This window comes from Marmota monax, unplaced genomic scaffold (genome assembly GCF_021218885.2).
Source record: "Marmota monax isolate L192 unplaced genomic scaffold, Marmota_monax_Labrador192_F-V1.1 WCK01_AAM20220418_F8-fsc00027, whole genome shotgun sequence".
In the NCBI taxonomy this organism is placed as follows: domain Eukaryota; kingdom Metazoa; phylum Chordata; class Mammalia; order Rodentia; family Sciuridae; genus Marmota; species Marmota monax.
In genome coordinates, this window is record NW_026694617.1 from 15869695 (window position 1) to 15894382 (window position 24688).

A 24688-nucleotide genomic window follows, 5' to 3' on the forward strand; every position below is an offset into this window, starting at 1 on the left:
AAGCATAGTTTTGGGTTATTTGTTAATAAAAAGATCTCTTGAGTGACAACTTCTGGATCAGTACTTATCCAAGGTGGGAGTAAACAAACATGACTCCACTCCCCCATTCCCAACCCTCTTGGCACTATTACTATTTATCTTCTGACCTTCAAAAGGGAAAGAATTTGGAGATATGAGCTCATTCATCTTTCTGAATATCCCCTTCTTCACCTTCTTTTCTCTGTTTTCCTCCCTTTCCCCACATTCCAAGATTCCACAGGAAGGACCTAGAGCTTTCTTTGCAAGGGGACAGACTTGAGAAAATTCAGAACTTACTGCCAAGAAGAACCAATCAAACATGCCCTTGAGCATGTATAAATGGAAAAGCAGGATATGAAAAATGCCATTTCTACTCTATTTGCCATGATGACAAAAATACACATGCATTAGGGAATCAATGTCTATTTTTTAAAAAATATTTATTTTTTATTTGTAGTTGGACACAATACCTTTATTTTATTTATTTTTTTATGTGGTGCTGAGGATCAAATCCAGGGCCTTGCACGTGCTAGGTGAGCACTCTACTACTGAGCTACAACCCCAGCCCCCTCAATGTCTATTTTTCAAACTAAGGAATTATAATAAATTTTCTTAGGTGAATATATGGTATTGTGGTTATTAAGAAAAGTTCCTCTTTTTTGAGATGCTTGCTGGAAGACTTAGGAATAAAATGCCAGGATATAATATCAATGTGTGAATATGTACACATATATATGTAGACTTTTTTTGGGGGGGTACTGGGGATTGAACCCAGGTGTGCTTAACCAGTGAACCACATCCCCAGCCCTTTTTTATATTTAATTAATTAATTAATTATTATTATTTGTGTTTGGTGCTGGGGATTGAACTGAGGGCCTTGTGCATGCGAGGCAAGCACTTACCAACTGAGTATATTCCCAGCGCTATATTTTATTTTGAGACAGGGTCTTGCTGAGTTGCTTAGGGCTTTGCTAAGTTGCTAAGGCTGGCTTTTAACTTGCAATGCTCCTGTACCACCTTCCTGAGCTGTTGGGATTACAGAAGTACGCCACCATGCCCAGTTTATATGTAGACCTTTGATTAGCCAAACACATAGATAGATAAATAGATAAGTAGATACATACATACAGACATACATCCATGGAGTAGATAAGATATATAGATATGTAGACAAATACATTGATTGGATACATACATATAAACACTGGATAGGTAGGTAGATAGGTAGGCATAATTATTAAATATAGGGGTGGGCATATTGGTGCTCACAAGGAAAACAATGCAACAAGAAATTACTGCTAATTTAAAATGTGTTTTTATTACTGCCAAGTGGAGGCCTCTTAAGGCCAGTGTGAGTAGTGGATGGGTGCTGCCTCTCCAGCTCCTCCAATCACATGATGCGCAGGAGGGGCAGTGAGGCAGGGCCAGGCAAGGTCCACACAGGAAGGGGGAGCCACAGGAAGGAGGAAGGCACAGCAATCTGTGTAGGCAAGATGGTAAGGACAATGGGCAAGATGGCATTAGATCCTGCCCCATCTTCACATTCTGGGTCTCTTGCCTAATTTCAAGTTTTATTGTAGCAGAGGGTTAGGCCCGACCAGAGCCTTAAGGCCACCAAGACTGGTGATGGGGACAGCAGAAGGATGGACAAGGAAGTAGGGAATCAGGGAATATAGCTGAGGGGGCAAGTAGCCTGCAGGACAAAGAAAGGGGGCTTGAGTTAACTGCTTGCCATCCTCTCCTCAAAATCACTGAGTGGGAAGGGCTGACACATCCATTCCCTACCCTGAATATATACACTCAAATCCCAATCCCAGTTCCCTTCACCCACTGTGGCTCTCAGTGCTACTATAGATTCAGGGGTACTAGTGTCCCAAACTTTGTGAATCATGCAAGGAAAGCTATATAGTGTCCCTAACTGGACATCCTTCAATGGCCCTAACTGGAGATCCATGCCTTCTGTGGGTCTAGAAGTCAATCAGCCCTCCCATACCTTGTAGGATTGAGGTCTGGCTTCAATTCTTACCCCAGCAGGGCTGGAGACAGGCTTGGAGAGGAGTGTCACTCAGACACCTGTCTGGTGCTGCCTGCAAACTCAGCTGAGACCAGGAGGGACCAGGTGGTTCCAGGGCTGGCAGAGCTGCTGTGGGAATACTGCCAGGGGGCTGCTAGTAAAAAACCAAAGGTGACCCTCAGCTGCCAATGAGGCTTAATGTTTCAAAGGCCTGGGATCCCAGGACCCCCTTTCCCACAGGCTGTGTCCTGCACAACTCCAGAGGGTGCCATTCACATAGTAGACTAGGGAACAGCACTAGCTGTAAGTGTGCACAGTGAGGGCTGTGGGGAGCTGTAGGTCCCAATTCAGGCCTTCACCAGATCTGGGAGAGGCAGTGAGCCCTTCAATCTTTCCAGTTGACAAACTCCCCTCTCTTCCAAAGTACCTGTGCAGAGATGATCCATGGGGACACCCTTGGTACAGTCAGATCCTTAGAAGCACCTACAAGGTCGGGGTGGATCCACTCAGAGGGAGGGATTGGTTGGGAGCAGAGGGAGTATGGTGAAAGATGGGGATTCAATGCAGGGGGTTCCAGGAAAGGCAGCAACTTCTTGCAGGGATGGGAGGAGATGGATGTCACAACCGTGAACTGCCTTTCTTTAGAAAGATAGACTAAATCCCAGGGATGGTTCTGGGAACAGTGCAGCCCTTAAGAGTAGGGACTATGTGTGCCCAACATCCAGCAAAGAGCCTGGTACATGGGAGGTACTGTGTAAATGCTGGCTGGCTGGATGGATGGATGGATGGATGGATGGGAGGGACTGATGGATGTATAGATGGATATGCACAGAAATCACCTGGCAGTTGCATTTCCCACTTCAGCTTCTCTTGCCGGCGCCATTTGGCTCTTCTGTTAGAAAACCAGACCTGAGGGGAAAATGGGGACCATGCTACTGGCTGTTCTCTCTGCCACCTGGCACCTGCTGCTGTCACCTGAGGCACCTGGCACCTGGCCTGGACTCAGAATGTAGAACTTTCTTCGATCCTGATTTGTTCTTCCTCCCTATTCTGACCTTTGCTGTCTGTCCCCTTCTTCAACTCAAAGGCTTGGGCAGGAAAGAGAGAACAATCAGAGAACAAGGAGGGCTTCATCTCTGATTTTTGCTCCAAACAAGCTTATTCCCACCTTCTTGCCCACTTCTCTACCTCACCAGAATCCATAGCTCTGGCCAGTACTGGAGTCTTTACTGTACTCTGGCCAGTACAGACTCTTCTCCCCTGTGGTTGGTTCACTCAGTATGACATAACTCACCCTCACCGTGTCCGCAGGCAGAGAGGTGGCAGCAGCCAGTTTTCCACGGGCCACTGAATCAGGATACTGCCCACGCTGGAACTCTGCAGAGATGGAGGCTCACACAGCAAGGGCACAGGGAGGGAGCAAGACGTGGCCTCACTCTCCACCTGATATAAACCTAAACTACCTTCCCAAGCAGGAGCTACCTGCAGCCTGAACTTCTTAGCCTTTGGCCACAGGTCTCAAGGCTGCTGCCCCCATGTCACACCAAGGACCCACTGCCCCATCATCCACTGTAGCCCAATACCTTTCTCCAATGCCTCTGCTTGGCCTGGGGAGAAGATAGTCCGATTCCGGTGGGTGGCCCCTGAGGTGGGACCTTGGGGATGCTCAGAGCCATGATGTGGAATGGAAAGAGCTGGAGCCAAGACAGCTGCAAAGGAGGACAATGTTTCGAGATGGTCTGTGTTGGTGATTTCTCTGATCATATGGGGTTCCTGAGTCCCTGGCACTGCAGCTAGGTGACAGCATGGGTACAAGAGGAGAGCCAAGGTGGTAAAGCATTCAATTACTTGGGGATTATTTCAGGGGCCCTTGATGGGAAATGTACTCAGTATATTGTTGTGTTTGGGGAAAATAGCAGAAGATATGGTCCCCATTTGCACAATCCCATAGAACATGAGGATACCCTGAGAAACTACGTATAAGGCAGAAGGAGGGTGTAGAAGACCCAGTCCTGCTTCTTCCTCAGCAGATCCTGTGAACCTACAAGTCTGGGGACCTAGATTTCATTCCATGACCTGCCAGCAACAGACTGATGACCTCTGGTATGTCACCCCACTTCTCTGAACTTCAATTTTTTTTCTGCCAAGAGAGAATAAAGCTCTTTACCAGGCCCTCCTTATTGGGTTGTTGAGAGGGTGATCCATAAAAGAATGAGAGCTGGGTGCGGTGGCACATGCCTGTAATTCTAGCAGCTTGGGAGGCTGAGGCAGGAGGATTGCAAGTTCAAACCAACCTCAGCAACTTAGCAAGGCCCTAAGCAACTTAGCAAGACCCTGTCTCAAAATAAAACACAAAAAGGGCTGGGGATGTGGCTCAGTGGTTAAGTGCCCCTAGGTTCAATCCCTAATACCAAAAAAAGAAAAAAAGAATGGTTGGGGCACAGAGCGGGAGCTGAGGCAGGAGGATCACAGGTTCAAAGCCAGCCCCAGCAAAAGTGAGGTGCTAAACAACTCGGTGAGACCCTGTTTCTAAATAAAATACAAAATAGGGCTGGGGATGTGGCTCAGTAGTTGAGTGCCCCTGAGTTCAATCCCCAGTATAAAACACACACACACACACACACAGTGTTTTAAGAGCCATAAAATACTGAGGTTTTGGTTCTGATTATCCCTGAGGGGCAACTCCAAGCCTACCTGATGACCTGAGCTGTGGCCAGGGCAGTCCTTGGTTTTCCTGTAGCACCCTCAGGACTCGATTGATGGAGGAGACCTGGAAGTGTTGGGGTGTTGAGTGAGGAGATAATGTACAGACCCAGGACTGCATCTGAGGATAGCCCCCTAGTATGCCTTCTCTCTCCACCCACACCTCATTCCCAAGGGCAGCTTCCTCTCTCTCCCCATGCTTTTGTCTCATCTCTCTCGCAAACCATCACTTTTCAAAAGAGCAAGTTATGGGTCAGAATATGCAAGGACCCCACCCCCAGCTTGGGATTGAGTTGCCAATAAAAAGGGATCTTGAGCTCCCCGAACAAAAGCCTGTTTGCCAGCCCCAGTGCAGGGATGGGGGTCACTTACACTGGGAGTCTTGTCCTGCGTGCAAAGCCCTTCAGCACAAAGCTGACGTTGGATCTCCCAAGCAAAGAGAGCCGGATACTGGTCTTTAAGCTGGGCAATTCGAGCCACCACAGGGGGTGTGGCCAGACGTGGCTTGCTTCCCCCAATACCCTTGGGCTCCAAGATACCTGTGCGGTAGTAACGCCCTAGAATCTTGCTCACACAGCCATTTGATACCTGAATCAGGTGAAAAGCAAGGATAACTAAGACATGATGGGCAGAAGGAGGGTGAGTGACCCTGGGATGGAAGGAGGCTACAAAGCAAAGCAAGACTTACTGGACCAGATTTGAGAGTCCTGCATTTTTTAGGAACACACTTATGTTCCTAAAGCTCCCCTTACCAATCAAAAGGGTCTTATAGGAGGTAGCCCAAGCCCAAAGACCCTCAGAGTCTGTAACAACTTCAGACTCTTGTCTTCAGAGGGGCTTTCTCTCACTAATTCATGCCTCACCATTGGGTGAAGGTTCTGGCATTACCTTAAGGCTCCGTGAGATATCACAGGGTCGCATACCGCTGACTGCTAGCTGCACGATCTGCTGCCGGGTGTCCAGAGGCAGGGGCCGACCATTCACAAAAAGTCCCCCCAGCTGATTCATGCTGCTGATCCCTGGGCATGAGAAGGAAGCACCCATACGTTTCCTCTTCCCACCTTGGCAGAGAGTCTCTCAGATCCCTCCTGCCTGTCTTGCCACCATAGAGTAAATCTGGTCCCAGGAGACCTCTCCTCTCCTGATCCCAGGGACCTCAAAACATGCCACTCTTCTTGGAAGCTGGCTCATGGGTGAATCTTTGCTCTTTGACCAAATCTTAACTCAGGAGAATCTTGTACTGACTCTCCTGAGTTAAGCAAAGCAGGGTGGAACAGAGAGAAAATGACTGGAAAAAACTTCTTCCAGAACATTGGCCAAGGGCAGATGAAATCATCTTGATAAAAGCAAAGTCCTGAACCACTACTCCGCTGTCTCTGAACGTCCTCCTCCCCATTCTTCTCATTTTTTTTAAAGTTGTAGATGGACACAATACATTTATTTTATTTATTTATTTTTATGTGGTGCTGAGGATCGAATCCAGTGCCTCACACATGTGACGACCGTTCTGTTACTGAGCTACAACCCCAGCCCCGTTCTTCCAATTTCTCTCAGGCTTCTTACCATCCTGCTGCATGCTCCAGGCTGACCCTCCCTGCAGGAAGACAGGAAGCCAACTTGGAAGATTGGGGAGTCCTTCTGGGAGCTTCTATTCCTATTTTGAGGCTGGGTCTGCAAATAATAGGGGGTTATCTGGATAAGGTCTTTTTGAAATTTTGCTTGAAATGGTTTGGGATGTAATGTTTTGTGATAGAAGGTCAGGTTTCAAAAATTTGCCTGTAGGTTGACTCAAATCATAGCATTAGAATTCTCTTTACTTAGCCAGGCATGGTGGCACACACCTGTAATCTCAGCAGTTTGGGAGGCTGAGACAGGAGGAATACCAGATCAAAGCTAGCCTCAGCAACAGCAAGGCACTAAGCAACTCCATGAGACCCTGTCTCTAAATAAAATACAAAATAGGGCTGGGGATGTGGCTCAGTGGTTGAATGCCCCTGAGTTCAATCCCCAGTACTTCCACTCAAAAAAAAAAAAAAAAAAAAGAATTTTTTTAACTTAAACTCTTATGCAATGAAAATCATAGGATTGGCTGAGGACTGGATCTTTTTGGATAAGAAAGAATGAAAAAAATCTCATTTCCTGAATATCCATTACAGAAATTTGGGGAGGTTGAAAGCGATGATACTTCCCAATACTCCAGCTTTCTCTTTTCAAAACAGGCAACTCTAGTCTCTGGGTACTCATTAGTCTTCCCAGCCCCTGGCAAAAACACTTGAGCCATAGACCCCTGAGTCCCCAAGTTCAGGGCTTCACTTTCACTACCAGGCAGTCCTGGATTAATTCTCCAAACCACCAGGCAAATGTTTCCTTCAGAGCACTTTGCGGGAAAGGCTTGCTCCTGTTTTTTCATATCTTCTAAGAAGCTCTGGGGAAATGTCAGGCTCAGCTCTGCCCCACCAGGCAGTGAGCTCTGGTCCCACGCATTGGAAGTCATGATGAACAATACTGGTTATAACTTCTCATAGAAAATGCACTCTTAGCAGATTCTAATCTGTTGAAGTTGTTGGTTCCTGTTAACCCTGAAGAGTCTAGATCTCACAGTGGAACTTCACCTTCAGAGATGACTTTTCTGGGATCAGATATTCATTCATTAAACTAATACTTCTTGAACATAGAGAAGGGAGGGAGAGAGCTGTCTGCTGACAACCATCCTGAGCACAAGAGAGTCTCTGGGCAAGGGACATAAGCCATAGGCCACCATGTCTTTTTACTTTCATCATCCATTAATAATTAATGGAAGTCAAAGCTATTTTCTCCTCCTCCTCCTCTTCTTCTTTTTTCTTGAGACAGGGTCTCACTAAGTTGCTTAGACTGCCCTTGAACTTGCAAATCCTCCTGCCTCAGCCCCCCAGGTCTCAGGGATTACAGGCACTATACTCAGCTGAAACTGCTTCTTTTCATGCCTGGAATCATGGCTGGGATGGAGGTGATGCTTGGAAACAGTTTACACATGAAACTTTCCTGTAATAAGCATGCCATCTAAGCCCAGTTAACTCATCTGCAACTATTTACTGAATAAGGTCATAAGCATGAGCACATTGTTGGTCGTTCAGTAGGAAGGCAGTAAAAAGAAAAGGGGCAAGATTTATTCTCCCCAAGAGATTACCATGCAGCAGAGAAAGGAGACTAGCAAGGGTGAAAGAACAAATTATAAAGAGTATGGAATTCAGTCCCTATTGTTTTAAGTTCAGTAGCTAAATTAACTTATTTTTCTAAGTAGGTAGAGATACACTCCCCCTCCAGTTCTCATCTTCCCACAGGGTTGGGAAGGCAGGCAGAGGTTTTTCCAAAGAAAACAGAGGCACAAATTGGGTTTTCCACAAATCAGGGGCCACTCAGAGTAAGATTCAAGTTTTAGAAGCCAGTTCCTTGCCAGAAATCAAAATCTCTGGCTCCTAATCCTGAGACTCTTTGCCCCTACTCCTGCTTCATGTTTATCTAGTTGCCACCAAAGAAATGGAGAGAAGAGAGTCAAGCTGGGACTGTGAAGGGCAATGCCAGGACAGGAGGATGAGGGCACAGAATTTTAGCTAAACTCTCAATCCTTAACAGGGCTCTCTCTTCCTAGGTGACCTAGAGCTCAAAGCAGCTGTAGGAATGCAGAATCAATATTAAAATCTAAATGATCTCCAGACCAAAAAGAATCATGCCCCAAATTACAAACAGAAACCCCACTTCCAACAGCCTTCTCATACATGCCCAACATTCTCAATGACTTGTCTAAAAAAAATAACAAGATGGGAAAGCAGGATAGAGGGTTGAAACAGAGGGAGGGTGAATAGCTGCAAGAACAGAGAAGAGTTAGAATTGGGTTTGGCCACACAAAGACATGGAGACAGCATGGGAGGCAGAGCAGACAATGAGCCTGCAGGTGAGCTACCTGGGTGGAGGAAATCAGGTGAGAGCTCCGGTGGGAGGTCTAGGTATCCTGTCCTGGGCTCCAGAGACCCCTGCAGGCTCCAGGGATGCTGGTGGGCTGATCCTGGTAACAGCTCCACTTTTCTCCTGCTTCAGTCCTACCAGGGGGTCCAGAGCTACAAAGAGCCTGTGCTCAGGAGCAGAGGGCAGCCTTCTGGGAACAGCCAGTGATGTCACAGGCCATGAGCAGAGGAGAGAGGAGGAGGGAGGTGTGCTTGGGGCTGAATGACATTGGCCCTGAGGCAGGGCAAACCACAGCCAATGACCCACTGTGTCCTTCTGTGGGAGTCCTCAGAGCCCACCTTAGGTCCACCTACCAACCTGAAGCAGGTACAGAGCCATTCTCATGCAGGCCCCCTGACCCCAGAGTGCTCCCATGCAGGGATCAGCACCCCTGAAGAACATGAAGAACATGGAAAATGGGGAACTTCAGACTGGGTGGCCAAAGTTTTAAATGCATAGAAGCACAAAGGAGTCTGCCAGAAACACTGATATAGCTCCTGGCCAGAATGTACATGCCTGGGCTTTGGGGCCAACACCTGGGTCATGTGTGTATTTCTATAAAAGATAAATGGGTATAAACACAAAATGAGTTGGCTCTGAGAGAAAGAGGGTGGATGGAGAGCACGTGTCTCATAGCACAAGTTCTCTCCAGAGAGTGTTCTCACCAGTGCTCCAGCTGGCTGCTTGACTGAGATGACACCAAGGATGAGTTCTTTCATGGAAACAGGGGGATCCTGGACTTCAGAGCATTGAAAACCATAGTGGTGGTGAGAATGAGCCTCCGAGAGTTAGAGATGCATGCAGGGTGCTAATGAGGAGGCATGGGACCTGTTTTTTCCTTCTTCCTTCTTCGCATTCTATCAGGCTCTGTCTCATGAGGAATTTGGTGCCTTTAGATTCTCAGTCATTAATGATAACAAGCATCTCACAAAAGACACCATAGGTTATCTGGGTCACAGTTGGAATGAGGGCACCAGTGGCTGGGTAGGTTGTCCCTATGGAGTAAGTGTGTTGCTGGAAGTGAACATAGCCTCCAGCGATTGAAAGTTTTGTTGCTATCATTGTCTTGGGCAGATCCCTGCTGGGTGTGCAGAAGCCAACATGCAAAGCCCTCTGGGTTCATTCCACACTTCAGATCTTGTGATTCCATTGTAGAAATCAGACTGAAATAAGCAGGGTATAGGGCAATAAGACTAGAACCAGAAGTCAGAGAAGGGAAGAATGGATCTTATTAGTTACTGCTTTGGGTTTGAGGGGGTAGGAGTAGGTATGGTACATTCATCTTGATCCTAGGGCTGGTAACTCTTGTTCTCAAAGGCCAAATGTATCCCAGAAGTGGTTTTCCACCTTACCCTAACACATACTCCCCTCCTCTTCCAGTCTCCACCAGCATCCTCAGGCTGGTCCAGAGCTCTGGAGCACAGGGAAGACTGTAGCAGGTGGTTTCAGCACTGTGAGAAGGACAGCACATGCCCAGTGAAAGCAGAGCCCATTCCATCTCAGGGCAGCTAGGAACTGCTGGTCACTCTACTTAGTCATGCCTTAGTGAAAGAAGGTCCCCAGAAAGACATAGGGTAACCCTATTCTTAGTCCCCCTTTTCTGCCCATACCTTCCCCCCTGAATCTGCCCCTGCATCTGGAGGCTCAAGGCTCATGTCCTGACTGGCTATTCCCAGAGACAGCTGCATAAGGGTGGAGATAGGGGTGTCAGGGGGGAGAAAGGACAAGCCCTGGCAGATGGTGGTGGCAGCGATTTCCCCCATAAACTACCCTCTCCCTCCGCCTTTATGGCTGGCTCTCGGGTCTGAACAAACAGAAGCTTTCGACCCAGAGGTGATGGGGGGAGGGAAAAGAGGAAAAGGGCCCTGGCTGGGGGCCTAGCAAGCCTAAAGGCTCCACAGCTCAGCCCTCTGCCCAGCGCACCAGACTGTTTGAGAAGCAAATATATGCCTTCACTGTCTGACTCTCTCAACTGCCCCCACCGGGTTTGGGGCTAATTGTCCCTCATTAGCTAGGCCCAGGCCCTAAGCTGCTGTCAGCCCCCGCCATCTGCTCACAATTATACATTAACTCAGAGGTCTTGCCACCCGCCAGCCAGTCTGTGCGCCCCTCTCCTGAGCCAGCCCTGGCCATTCCAGCCTGTCCCTCACCCCAGAGGCAGAGCCCTAATCCATGGCTTCTTCTGCCCTTGGAAGCTTCTGGTACAAAGACTCATGGCTGTGGAAAAAGTCCTCCCCTCAGGAGAGAGGTAATTGGAGTTCTTCTGATTTCCTCTCGGGTCTAGAAGGTGAGCTAAGCCCGTGCGTAAAGCTGGAGAAGATAGGGCGCGGCTGGCGCAGAGACCTGCTGACTTTCCTCTGACACCTATTGGGGGAGGTGACACCAGTTCCAGGCTGTTTCTCCTCTCCCTATGGTGACTTTTTGTAGGCTGCGAAGTCCCAACCTCCATCTTCCCTCTTCCCAGAGAGCCCCATCTTATTCTAGTCTTCAGCCTTCCAGAGCGCACAAGTCACCTATCCAAAACCACTCTCTGGCAGCTAGTACCTCCCATTGTAAAGTCCAGGTGATTCCCTTGCTACAAAAACACAGGGATTCTTTACATTCCCTGGATGTTCCTGAGCTCGGGTTCCTCATGCTAAAGCTGCATCTCCCACCCTCAGAGTTTTATGCAGCCACCTTACTCTCCCAGCCCATATTCTACTCCAACACCAAAACTATCTCTGTCTGCCAATTCCGTGATTTTCTGCTAAGCTTTTATAAGGCTGGGACCCAGCTCCCTCCCTTCGATCGCCCCAGGAAAGGAGTGAAGAACATACTCAAAGCCCTAACCAGGGCTATGAACTCAGGACACACAAAAATACCCCTCACACATCTTTTCTCAATGAGTTCCTGATCTCTGAGCTCAAGGCTGCTTCATGTTTGTTCCAGGACTAGGATGAGTCTAGTGGGGTAGTGAGTCTGTACTGCCCTAGATGAACTCCCTAGGGAGCTGGGGGGCCAGAACCAAGGGCATAGGAAGGCCAGGCAAGAAGCCCAGAGAGATGTGAAGGGCACACTATGAAGAGCCAGCTCAGAGCCGCCAGGAGTGTCACAATGCCTGCAACCACGGCAGACTAGGGCAGTCAAATGACACTCTGCCAGCCTCCTGTGGAGAGTGCCTGCTCTTTGGGTCTGCAAGCGCATCCCCTGGGGTGGAAAGGGGCCCTCCAGGACTGGGGTTTTCAGACTCAAGCTGGAGCTGGGAAACTGAAGTTCAATCAGTTCCCTGGGAACTGCCAACTCTGCACTTGCCCCACTGGCCCTACCTTGCATGGGGCAGAGGGTCTGGGAGGCAGAGAATGAGTTGTTTGTTTTAAAATAAACTTCATTTTAATAAACTTTATTTTTAAGGACAGTTTTAGATTTACTGAGAAATTTTGAAGATAGTGCAGAGAATGGCCATATGCCCCACAGTTTCCTCAATAACATTTTACATTAATATGGTATATTATAATTAATAACATATTGATGCTATTATTACTTAAAGTTCATACTCTCCATATTTCCTCAGCTTCTCTTAATATCCCACTATACCTAATCATCCTGTCTCCTTAGATTCCCTTTGGCTGTGATGTTTTCTCAAACTTCTCTTTGTTTTTGATGACTTTGACAGCTTTGAGGAGTCAAATATTTAAATAATGTCCCTCATTTGGAATCATTTAAAATTTTTTAATTACATTTAGAATTTAGTATATAAAAGCACAAAAAATATACATATTAATGTGGCACCATGTGATGACTTTATATATATACATTGTATAATGCTAAAATCAGGTTAAACATGTACTTCCTCAAATATCATTTTTTATAATTTTTTTTATCAAATATCATATTTTATCATTTCTTTATGGTGAAAACACTCAAAATCCTTTCTTCTAGTTTTTTGAAATATACACTACATTGTCATTATCTCTAGTCATCCAACTGTGCCATATAGCACACCGGAACTTCTCAGTCCTATCTATGTATTAGAACTCATTGATCAACCTCTCTCTATTCCTCCCTCCCTTTTGGATCTTCTAATTCTTTTCTTGTAATTAGACTGGGCTTATGGATCTGGGGGAAGAAAATCAAAGAGGTACAGTAATATCTATCACATACATTAAGGATACACAGTGTCAACATGATTTATTGCTGTTGATGCTGACCTTGGTTACCTGCCTGAGATAGTGTTTGTCAGTTTTTTTCACTGAAGTTATTCTCACCCACTTTTCCATGCAGTACTTTTTCCAGGGAAGTCCTTATGCACAACTCATACTTAAAGATTAGAGAGTTGCATTCCATTTTCTTGCGAGTAGCATGTCTACATAGATCGCTTGGATTTCTTCTGCTGTGGAGATTTGTCTCCTCTGCTATTTATTTATTTGCTCAATAATTTATTTAGATCAACATGGATTTATTTTATTGATAAGGAAATGCATTTTTTTTAGTTTGTAATCCAATAGGTTTGCTTTTGTTGTTTTTTTGAGACAAGGTCTTTTGTGGTGGTACTAGGAATCAAACACAGGGCCTCATGCATGCTAGGCAAAAACTCTTATCACTGAGCCACATCCCCAGGCAATAATCCCATATGCTACCTTATTTTGTTTCTTAAATTTTTCCTTCTTTGGCCATTGGCAACTTTCTCTTGATTCCTATGTCCCTTTGACATTACCCCCTTGGGGTTTAGTTGATATTTTGTTGGGGGGTTGTTCTTCCTTAATTTCTGATATTGTAGGGTACTCCAAGTTTATCTTGTGTACTTCCCACTCCTGGAATCAGCCATTTCTCCAAGGAGCCCTAGTCCCTTTTATCAGACAATGATATGAGAAACCAAGATCCAAGCACTAGTCTGCTTGTTGCTAATGGGGTGTTAGTACTTCTGGGTTGTCTCAGATGAAAGAACAAAAAGATATATGTATGCATACTAGCCCATGCATGTACATATATCTATAAATATTTCTACATGCAAAAATTTGTATCTACATTAAAATAAACATAACATCTCCAGCTTTAATCTATTATTATATGGATCATTGTAGCCTCTCCCCCATTCCAACAGTGAGAAACTTGGCTCCCATAATCCACCATCTATTTGCTTAATAGTTCAATTTCAGTGCACAATGTTGTAGCATCAGAATTATTAACACAAACCATCAAAAGAAAATACTTTATCAACTAGAATACAATGCTTATGTACAATTTCTTTACCTTTAATATTATAGTTTCTTCTCATTTTTTTAAAGAGAGAGAGAGAATTTTTTAATATTTATTTTTTAGTTTTTTTTGGTGGACACAACATCTTTATTTTTATGTGGTGCTGAGGATCAAACCCAGTGCTCCGCGCATGCCAGGCGAGCGCGCTACCGCTTGAGCCACATCCCCAGCCCAATTCTTCTCATTTTTAAAGTTACTAAATCAATACCTTTACCTCCACCCGCTTCTGTGAGGTTGTTTCATGTGTGTATAAGACATGTAATTTATTTTGTCACATTCTACATTCCATCTTAGGATCCCCTGACCCCTACAAGTTATTTTTGAAATTGCATACATGAAGGCTCACTCTTTGTGCTGAAAAGCTCTATAGGCATCAAACACACAGTATTATATATCCACAGCTTCATTATCATACAGGGTAGTTTCCCCACCCTAAGAAATCTTGTTGCTTCACCTTCAACCCCTTTTCCTCCCCCTAATACCTTGTTAAATGTTGATCTTTTTATCATTGTTCTAGTTTTGCCTTTTCCAGAATGTTGTATAAGGGAACCTATGAACCATGTAGCCTTTTCAGACTGGCTTCTTTCAGTTAGTAATATCTGTTTAAGATTCATTCATGTTTACTCATAGCTTGATAATTCATTTCTTTTTATCACTGAATAATATTTTATTGTATGGATGTACCATAGTTTTTCCATTCACCAGTTGAAGGATATCAAAGGACATCTTGGTTGCTTCTAGGCTATTATAAACATTCATGTGTAGGTTTTTGTGCAGACATAAATTTTCAACTCATTTGGGTAAAAACGAAGGAACACAATTGCAAGATTGTATGATAAGCCTAGATTTAAGAAACTTTGTAAGAAACTGTCAAACTGTCTTCCAAAGTTATTGTACTATTTTGCATTCCTAACAACAGTGGATGATAGCCCTTATTCCTTTGTGTCCTTGCCAGCATTTCTTATTTAAAATTATTTTTTAGTCATTTTAATGGATGTGCAAAGGAATCTCACTTTAATTTGGCATTTCTTAATATTAAATGATGTTGAGCATCTTCTTATATACTTATTTGCCATCTGTACCTATATTTTGGTGAAGTGTCTAACCACATCCCCACTTTAAATACAGAGTGAACCCAGGGCCTTAAATATGCTAGGTAAGTGCTCTACCACTGAGTTACATCTCCAGACTTGGGCCACTTTTTAATTGGATTGTTTGTTTTCTTATTGTTGAGTTTTAGGAGTCCTTTATATATTTTGGATATAAGTCCTTTATCTTATATGTTTCAAATGTTTTCTTTATCCCCAACACTTTTTATTTCTTATTTGGAGATGAGATCTTACTAAATTGATGAAAGTCTCATTAAGTTGTTGCTAAATTGCTGTGGGTCTTGCTAAATTGCTGAAGTTGGCCTTGAAAATATGATCCTCCTGCCTTAGTTGCTGGGATTACAGGCATGTGCGAATATACCTGGTTGCAAATATTTTCTCTAAGTCTGTGGTTTGTCTTTTTTTTTTTTTTTTTTTTTAATATTTATTTATTTATTTTTCGGTGGACACAACATCTTTGTTTGTATGTGGTGCTGAGGATCGAACCCGGGCCGCACGCATGCCAGGCGAGCGCGCTACCACTTGAGCCACATCCCCAGCCCTGTCTTTTGATTTTCTTAACATTGTCTGATGCAGAGCACAAAATTTAAAAAAAAATTTTTTTTTGGTACCAGGGATTGAACCCAGTAGTGCTTAACTGCTGAGCCACATCCCCAGTCTTTTTTATATTTTATTTTGAGATGGGGTCTTGCTAAATTACTTAGGGCCTCACTAAGTTGCTGAGGCTGGCTTTGAACTTGCAATCCTCTTGCTTCAGCTTCCCCAGCCACTAGAATTACAGGTGTGTGCCACCATGTGAAAATTTTAAATTTTTTTGGTTCCCAAGTTTTATTCAAGAACTCATACAAAATATTCCAGATAAAAGAGTTTTATTCCTCATTTTCCTCCTCCTTTTCATCCTGGTTAATCTGGAAGTAACGTAATTCATAACTCTGTTTGATGTTAGCAGCTATACACAACCAGTCATGTAGATAGATTATTCTTCTTCAAATACTTTTTTTTTCTCTGTAAAATGCTTTTTTATTTAACCACATCACATGGACAATGTTTCTATTTCTATAACAATAGAGACCTATATATTGTTTTTTCATGATTTCAAAGTTTCTTCAAATACTTTCTGGTGAGATATTTCAAATACCTTTTGGAAAAAGTCACCTCAGATGTTTCAGTGATCTTGCTCTTGCTCCTTCTTATGGTCACAACCCCTCTACCAAGATTCCCAGATTTTCCATTCATTTTGATTCTCTCTTGGAGAAACTACTTGAAATTGGTAGCGTTCATGATTCCATCTTCTACAGGGTAGGTACAATGAAGGGTGAACTTCAGAATCTGTTTATTTTTTGGCCCCCCTTTGCCACAAGTTTTTTCATGGGTGCCACTGTGGTAGTGGAGGGAGAAAGGGTGAAATTTTTAATTTTTAACAAAGCCTTATTTACTATTTTTTTTTTTCCATTGGTCATGCTTTTAGTTTGTGTCTAAAACTTTTCACCAAACCTAAAGTCATATAGATTTTCTTCTATGTTCTTTCCTAGACATTTTGTAGTTATGCATTTTACATTTGGGCTTATGATTCATTTTGAGTTAATTTTTGTTAAATGTGTCTAGGTTTTTTTTTTTTTTTTTTTTTTTTTTTTTGCCTATGTTCCAATTGTTGAACATTTGTTGAAAATACTCACATCTTCCCATTGAATTGCTTTTGCTCCTTGATCAAGATTAATTAACTGTATTTGTCTGGGTCTATTTCTGGACTCCTTGTTCTGTTGCATTGATCTCTGTGCCTATTCTTTCATCAATACAGTGCTATCTTGATTAGGTAGCTTTTTAATACATCTTGAAGTTTAGGAAGTAAATCCTCCACTTTTATTCTTCTCCTACATTATTATGTTGGCTAGTTTATGTCTTTTGAATATAAATTTTAGAATCAGTATGGTGATCTATACGAAATAGCTTTCTGGGATTTTGATTGGAATGTTATTGAATCTTTAGATCAAGTTGGGAAGAATAGACATTTTAACAATATAAAGTTTTCCTATCCATGAAAACAGACTGTCTCTTCATTCATTTAGCTCTTCTTTGATTTCTTTCATCAGAGTTTTGTACTTTTCCCCATATAGACCCTCTATATATTTTTTGTTGGTTTTATACTTAAAAACTCCACTTTTGGGGGTTCTTAATTTTGTTAAATAGTATTTAAAAAATTTTTTAAACTCTAATAGTGTATTGCTGACATAATTCTATAAAATTGACCTAAGCATATTAAATTTGTATCCCAAGATCTTGCTATACTTGCTCATTAATTGGGTTGGGAATATAGCTCAGAGGTAGAGTGCTTTCCTAATATGTGTGAGGCCTTTGATTCATTCTCCATTACCACATACACAAATTTTTTTTTCAGGAGGCTTTGGTTGTCTGTTTGATTTTTTTTTTAATTTCACACATAGATAAACATGTCTTTCATCTTATTGCACTAGCTAAGACTTCCAGTATGATATTAAATAGGAGCAGAACATCCTTGTCTTATTCTTAATCATGGGAATGTGTCCAGTTTCTACCATTAAGTCATGCTAGCTATAGGGTTATTTATTTTTTAATCTTCTAGAAATTTCATTCTGCTGTATTATTTATTTCCATGTGACTGACTACTCTCCTTTAAACACAATTTTAATAGCTGGAAGAGCTACTCTTTGTTTAGAGTTTTTCTTACCTGTCTTGCTTTATTTTTCAGTTGAGCATTAGTATCATCTTGACAAGTTAAATTTTTTATTACAAGTTAATTGAGGGAGAACTGATATCTTTACAATATAAAGTCTCCCTATTCAAAATATATTTAAATGGGCTTTATTTTTTAAAGCAGTTTTGAATTCACAGCAAAATTGAGATGAAAGAAAAAAGATTTCTTATATATGTGTTCTCATACATACATATCCTCCCTCATTGTCAATATCTCCCACCAGAGTGGTCTCTTTGTTACAGTGTTGAAAGTGAGTTGTAGGTTTTTTGCAGATGTTCTTTACCAAATTCAAGAAAGTCCCCTTCCATAGTTCCCTCTCCCTAGTTTGCTGAGAGTTTTTATCATGAGTGGGTATTGCATTTGGTTAAATGCTTTTTCTACATCACTCAGTATGATTATATGATTTATTTTTCTTTAGTTTGTTGATGTGGTAGGTTAAAGTAATTGATTTTTAAATGTTTTACATACCTCAAATAAATTCTACTCATTGTTATGGTTTGAATCTAGAAATGTCCTCCTAAAAGCTCATGTTTGGAAAGTATGGTACCCAGTACAGCAAGGTTCAGAGATGGGGCTTTTAGTCAAGGATGAGAGCTATAACATTGTCATTAGATTAATCCATTTGATGGATTAATAATTTGAATGTACTCTGGGTGGTAACTGTAGGCAGGTGGGGCAGGGCTATGACAGGGGACAGACAGATACAAATGGTGGGAACACAAGGTTAAGGTAATAATTCTATAAAATGGGCCCACTGTGCTGATCCCCACATGCTTTCTTTTCCAAGGAGCAATTTACCTGTAGCTGGCTTAAGTGGACAGGATATGTCACATTCTTCAGCAAACTACCTGTTATCTGCAGGAAAAATGCAGGCCCCAAATAATGTCAATACAAGGAACTCAAGTTACCCTGAAGGGGAAGACTTTTGTGATCTCTTTCACAGACCAGATCCTGAAACTCAGGGAGATAAAGGATAATTCCTCCTAACCATAAAATCTGTTAAGAATTTATGGTTAAAATCCAATTAGAACCAGTCAGCATGGGCCACAGTAATCTAGAGTTGTCATGGCAGGGGTCTTAAAAGTCTGATGTCATCTTGACGTCAGTAAAAAGTCAAGAGGTAGACCGGATTGGGACTCTCTGGAAACTTCACTGGGATCCCTAATAAGACTGGAGTGCAGGAAAGGCACACTGTCCCTCTCCTCTCTGACAGGACCCATTCTCTTCCTTGAGATTGACCTCTTGACCTTTTTCTATTCCTTCAGTAAACTCATGCCTGCTATTCTGAATGACATATATGAAATCTTTCTGTCTTGATTGCAAGAATTGGGATTTGAAGGGGGGGTTTGTGCTGCCTCAGTTTCCTAGAAGACCCTGACCTGGTAGCAGCTGCAGGAAGTGAGTCACTGGGGACATGCCCTTGGGGATTATATGTTGTCTCTGGTTCCTCATACACTCAACTCTCTGGCTCTTCAGAAGCTTGTTCTCTCTCTCTCTCTCTCTCTCTCTCTCTCTCTCTCTCTCTCTCTCTCTCTCTCTTTCTTGGCTGCCATGAATTGAGCAGCTTTCCTCCACCATGCCCTTCCACCATGGTATGCCTCACCTTAGGCCCAGAGCAATGGAGTTGGCCAAACATGGACTGAACCTATGAAACTGTAAGCCCCAAACAAATTTTCCTCCCCTAAATTGTTCTTGTCGGGTATTTTGGTCACAGTGATGAAAACTTGACTAATGTAGTCATGTGGTATAATTATATTTATACAGTGTGGATTTAATTTGCTAATATTTTGTTGAGGATGTTTGCATTTACATTCATTAGAGATATTGGTCTGCGGTTTTCCTTTCTTATAATGTCTTTTTCTTGGTATTAGAGTAATGTTGACTCATTATTCTAGAGTTAGAAAGTAGATAGCCAGCTTGGAGGGTGACGAGTTTGGCAAGCAGGTTTAACTCAGGTTGAGAGACAAAAAGTTCATCTCCTAAAACAGCATCTAAGTAATTAGCAGTGGGATTCCTAGAACCATCAAGCCTCAGTTCCTATTCCAGCCCTGCCATTCCATCTGCATGATCTTGGATCCGTTAATGGTTAATTCAACAAATAATTATTGAGCATGTGCTGGGTACTAGAACAATAGCACTGAATTAAAAAACTAAAATCCTTGACTTTTTACAGCTTACATCTTAAGGTTACATTTTAAAATTCTCTGTGCTTTATTTGCCGACACCTATAAAATGGAAATGACAATATAACTATCTCTTGGGGTTGTTGCATTATATAAGTTAACATAAATAAGAACATTCTATGTAAGTGTTTGATATTATTATTATTATTATTATAACTAGTACTATGCACCAGTGACAAATATTATTATCTATTGACTAAGTTCAATATTATAGTCTAGGAGATTCCCAGACCATTCTCCCCACCCTAACTCTGGACTTCTGTCATTTCTTTTTATTTATTTATTTAAATTAGGTATACATGACAGCAGAATGCATTTCAATTCATAGTATACATATAGAGCACAATTTTTCATGTCTCTGGTTGTATACAAAGTCGTGTCACACCATTTGTGTTTTCATACATGTACCTAGGGTGATGATGTCCATCTCATTTTACCATCTTTCCTGCCCCCATGCCCCCTCCTCATCACTCCCTCCCCTTTGCCCCATCAAAGTTTCTCCATTTTTCTCATGTCCCTCCCCATTATGGATCAGCATCCACTTATCATAGAGAACATTTGGCCTTTGGTTTTTTTGGGATTGGCTTACTTCACTTAGCATGATATTCTACAGCGCCATCCATTTACCTGCAAATGCCAAATTTTATTCTTTTTTAATGCTGAATAATATTCCATTGTGTGTGTGTGTGTGTGTGTATCACATTTTCTTTATCCATTCATGTATCAAAGGATATCTAGTTTAGGGTATTGTGAATTGAGCTTGTATAAACATTGATGTGGCTGTGTTACTACAATATGCTGATTTTAAGTCCTTTGGGTATAGACCGAAGAGTGGGATAGTGGGGTTCTGTCATTTTTGTGTCTCTGCTTCTTCAGTTGGCCCTCCTCATTCCCAGGCGCATTAACCTATCGTATGAAATTTCTTCTCAGACCTAAAATTACCTTGCCTAGCAGATAACTGGATGGCTATCTTTCTCCCTTTGAAATCTACCAAATTTTTGTATTTTTGAAAGCAAAATAAACGACAAGTATAAGTTAACTAATGCTCTGCGGTTTTTGCCTGTATTCTTCCTGAAGGTCATGGAGACTTGGCCTGGTCCTAGGTTAGCAGGAGAAGGAACTAGTTTTATTTTCTCTAGCCTTCACTGAAAACAAGTCTGTAACAAGCCCTACCGGAGTAGGAAAACCCAGTACTCCATCCAGCCTGGGTAACTTTTCACTACTTGGCAAGACCCAAAGGACATGGGAAAGAAAACTCACTTCCTGCAGATAACAATTCTACCTCTTTGTACCAGGAATACCAAGCTATACCTATTCATCTTTATTACATCCACAAAGGCCCCCAAACAACACCTGTTCAGCCTGACGGAAGCCTTGTAGTACCTAGAGAACAAGGTATGTAAAGACAGGTAATTATAAAAAAAGTCTTATTACTATCTTTGGCTTACTACCATTAAACACAATAACAGGCTTTGAATGACCAATTGTCCAAGGTTTTGTTACCAGTCCAGCTGGCATCCCCTGCACCCTAGTTCTCAGTTCACCTAATTCCTCTTCACTGGTCCTCAGGTTCACTTCTCAATTCTAGATCGAACTAGCTCTTTGCTCTGAAGTTCCAAACTGAAATCGATAATCTGAGCCTTCCTAGGACTGTTCCACATTTCTCTCTCTCTTTCTTTCTTTCTCTCACCACCCCAATTCCTGGAAGATACCCATCATTAATGTTGAGAGAAAGCCTATTTTTACTTTTTTTCTTTTCTTGTCCCACTCTTCAGTTTAGAACTTTCATGGCTATGCTATCTCTACCTAGTTATGCTGGTTTCTCTTTAGTATCCTGGTCTTTGAATTCTTTCTCTTCGTTTTTTTTTTTTTAATATTCCTCATAACTGAATGTGAATCATAACTGCTCCAACCAAAGAGTGCTTGGGAGAAAGCTCACCAGAGCTGCTGAACCTCAGTTCCTTAACCTGCATCAGGCGCTTAGCTTGGCAGATCTGGTAGCTCCATGGAATACACCCAGCACCTGCATTTTGTGGGACAGCAACCCAAACTCCCTTTATCTCCACAGTCCACTGAAAGGGGAATCAGTACGCAGAGAGGAAAAAGAAGACACAGATCTGGGAGATTCAGGGCAGCAGTGAGTGCTCTGAGGCACCAGTCCCCTCCAAACACTATTGTCAAATACCCCTTCCTCACCGTGGAAGAAGGAAAGAATTGAAAAGACTGGCTCTGAACAGAGTCAAATTATTTGGGTATTATTGGCACTATTAGAGGAAATTGGGTCTAAGACTAGAATTCTTCTTCCTCTTGAGGAAAAAAAGAATGCTCCAACAACCAGTAAAAAGATCAGATCTAACATAATTGTCCAGAAAAAATAGTAGTTACGTTAGATCAGTAGCAAATAATGCTGATTTTTTTTTTATCTCTGGATTTGTCTTTATAAGTGTGGTGAAATTTTAACTATTTTTAAGGGTACAATTCAGTGCATTAAGTATGTTTACAGTGTTTTATAGCCATCACTACCATTTGTATTCAGAACTTTTTTGTCATCCTTAACAGAAATTCTGTACCCTTTAAGCAATGACTCCTCAATTCTCCTCCCCTCAGCCCTTAGTAAGCTCTATTCTACTTTCTGTCCTGATGACTAGGTAGGTGCCACATGTAAGTGGGATCATATAATAGTTGCCCTTTCATTTCTGACTTATATCATTTAGCATGATATTTTAAAAAATGGAGTTTATATACATGCATCTACTTCCCTTTCCTTTATCACTCTGATCTCAATAAAGAAATTAAAGTTGCTTGTGGAGTGATTGGTGGAGGTTTTGGAAAGAATAGAGATGTCTGTGAGCTTTAGGCAATAATGAATATGTCAATCTATGGAGATGAATGGTAAAAGCAGAGTAAGTGTATAAAGGTGTCAGTCTGTAAAACAACATCAGACTCTTTTAGAGGTCATGGCTCACATATTTGAGTATGGGAAGAGCCCAACATGAGAGAAGACAAGAGAAACACACCAGCTGGCCCAAAGAGATGCTAAGCAATTACAACAGGCAATGGCAGCTGGCTTCTCAGCTTAAGAGGCTTGGGTTTTTTCTGAACTGGAGAATTAGTTTCCTTGAGTTCTGATCTGGTTAGAATGGCAACAAAGAAATAAGGGCAAAATAGAGAAATTCAGATGCCAAAGGGCATCATAGTTTCTAAATTCTTCCTCTTCAACCATTCTCAACCTTAAGTTGCAGTCTTGAACATTCTTGGACTGGGAGAAGAAAGGGGAAAGTTTGAAATAGCAGGAATGAGTATGTGGGAGGAAGATGGAAAGAGAAGACATGGGAACCTCTATCCTCTCTTCACTTTCCGCTTTATCTGTCCTGCCACATTGATGGAGGGGGTTGGCACCATTGTCAAGTGTGTGGAGGAGAACACATTGCCCAAGAAAACTGAGATTTAGGCCATATAACCCTCAACTTTCTTCTGAATAAAGTTACCTTAGTTCACCTTTTCTTCTATATCATAGGAAGGTATGTTAATTTGCAACAGATGCCATAACAAATTGCTACAAACTGAGTGGCCTAAACAATGTAACTTTATTTTCTTACTGTTCTGGAGGCCAGGAGTCTGAGACAGATGTTAGTAAAGACATGTTCCCTTTAAAGATGCTGGGAAAGGATTTGGCTCAGATCTTTCTACTAACCTCTGGTAATTCCTTGGTTTGTGGCAGCATAACTCCAAATCCTCATATAGTGTTGTGTGTGTGTGAGTGTGTGTGTGTGTCTGTCTGTCTGTCTGTCTTCTGGAATTCTCTTACCTCACCAGAAGTTCTTTTTTGGGGACTACTCAAATTTGGGCCAACACCACTTTGAACTGGTCATCATGTTTTTGTTGATGCTTTAGATCTCATTTTAGGCTCATTCAGTCGGTCTCTGAAAGTTCTAGACACCCAGTAATCACAGTGGCTTGAGAGGCTGAGGCAGGAGGATTGCAAGTTCAAAGACAGCTTCAGCAATTTAGCAAGACCCTGTCTCAAAAAAAAAAAAAAAAAAAAAGGCTGGAGATGTGACTCAGTGGTTAAGAGCCCCTGTCAATTCCTGGTACCAAAAGCAAACAAATAAATAAATAAATACAAACAATGATAAATACTAGAGAGAACATGAGAGAAAAGGAACCCTTTTACATTGTTGGTGGGATTGTAAATTAGTACAACCACTATGGAAATCAGTATGGAGAGTATGGAGGTTCTTAAAAATGTTAGGTATGGAACCACCATATAACCCAGGTATACCACCCGTCCGTGTTTATCCTAAATTGTTAAGGTCATCATACTATATCAATACATAAATACTTATGGTTATAGCTGCACAATTCACAGTAGCCAAATTATGAAACCAGCCAAGGTGTTGGTCAACGGATGAATGAATAAAGACAATGTGATATACATACACAATGGAGTTTTATTCGGCCATAAAGAAAATAAGATTATGTCATTTGCAGGAAAATGTTGGCATTTGATAACATTATGTTAAGTGAGATAAGTCAAACTCAGAAAGCCAAAGGTCATATGTTTTCTCTCATATGTGCAAGATAGAAAGAAAAAAGGGAGAAGAAAGGTGTGAGGAAGATCTAATGAAAATAGAGAAAAGGGATTGGGGGAGGTAAGAGGGGAAGGAAAGGGGAGATACTGCAGAACAATTCTGATCAAATTATATTGTCACAG

The 24688-nt window shown here is 42.2% G+C and overlaps 1 protein-coding gene and 1 pseudogene across 1 annotated transcript; both read right to left on the reverse strand.

The window, feature by feature from the left end:
* Window positions 1-1358: 1358 nt before the first annotated feature.
* On the reverse strand, window positions 1359-6311 carry Pax4 (paired box 4). Its single transcript, XM_046422353.1, has 10 exons — window positions 6299-6311; window positions 5624-5754; window positions 5108-5323; window positions 4727-4802; window positions 3616-3741; window positions 3327-3409; window positions 2872-2941; window positions 2460-2515; window positions 2045-2186; window positions 1359-1498 (listed from the first exon to the last, which is right to left on the reverse strand). Exons 1-10 carry the CDS (start codon window positions 6309-6311, stop codon window positions 1359-1361), a joined length of 1053 nt encoding a protein of 350 aa, XP_046278309.1.
* Window positions 6312-15875: 9564 nt separating this feature from the next.
* LOC124077895 (large ribosomal subunit protein eL22-like) lies at window positions 15876-23376 on the reverse strand (annotated as a pseudogene).
* Window positions 23377-24688: the final 1312 nt, after the last annotated feature.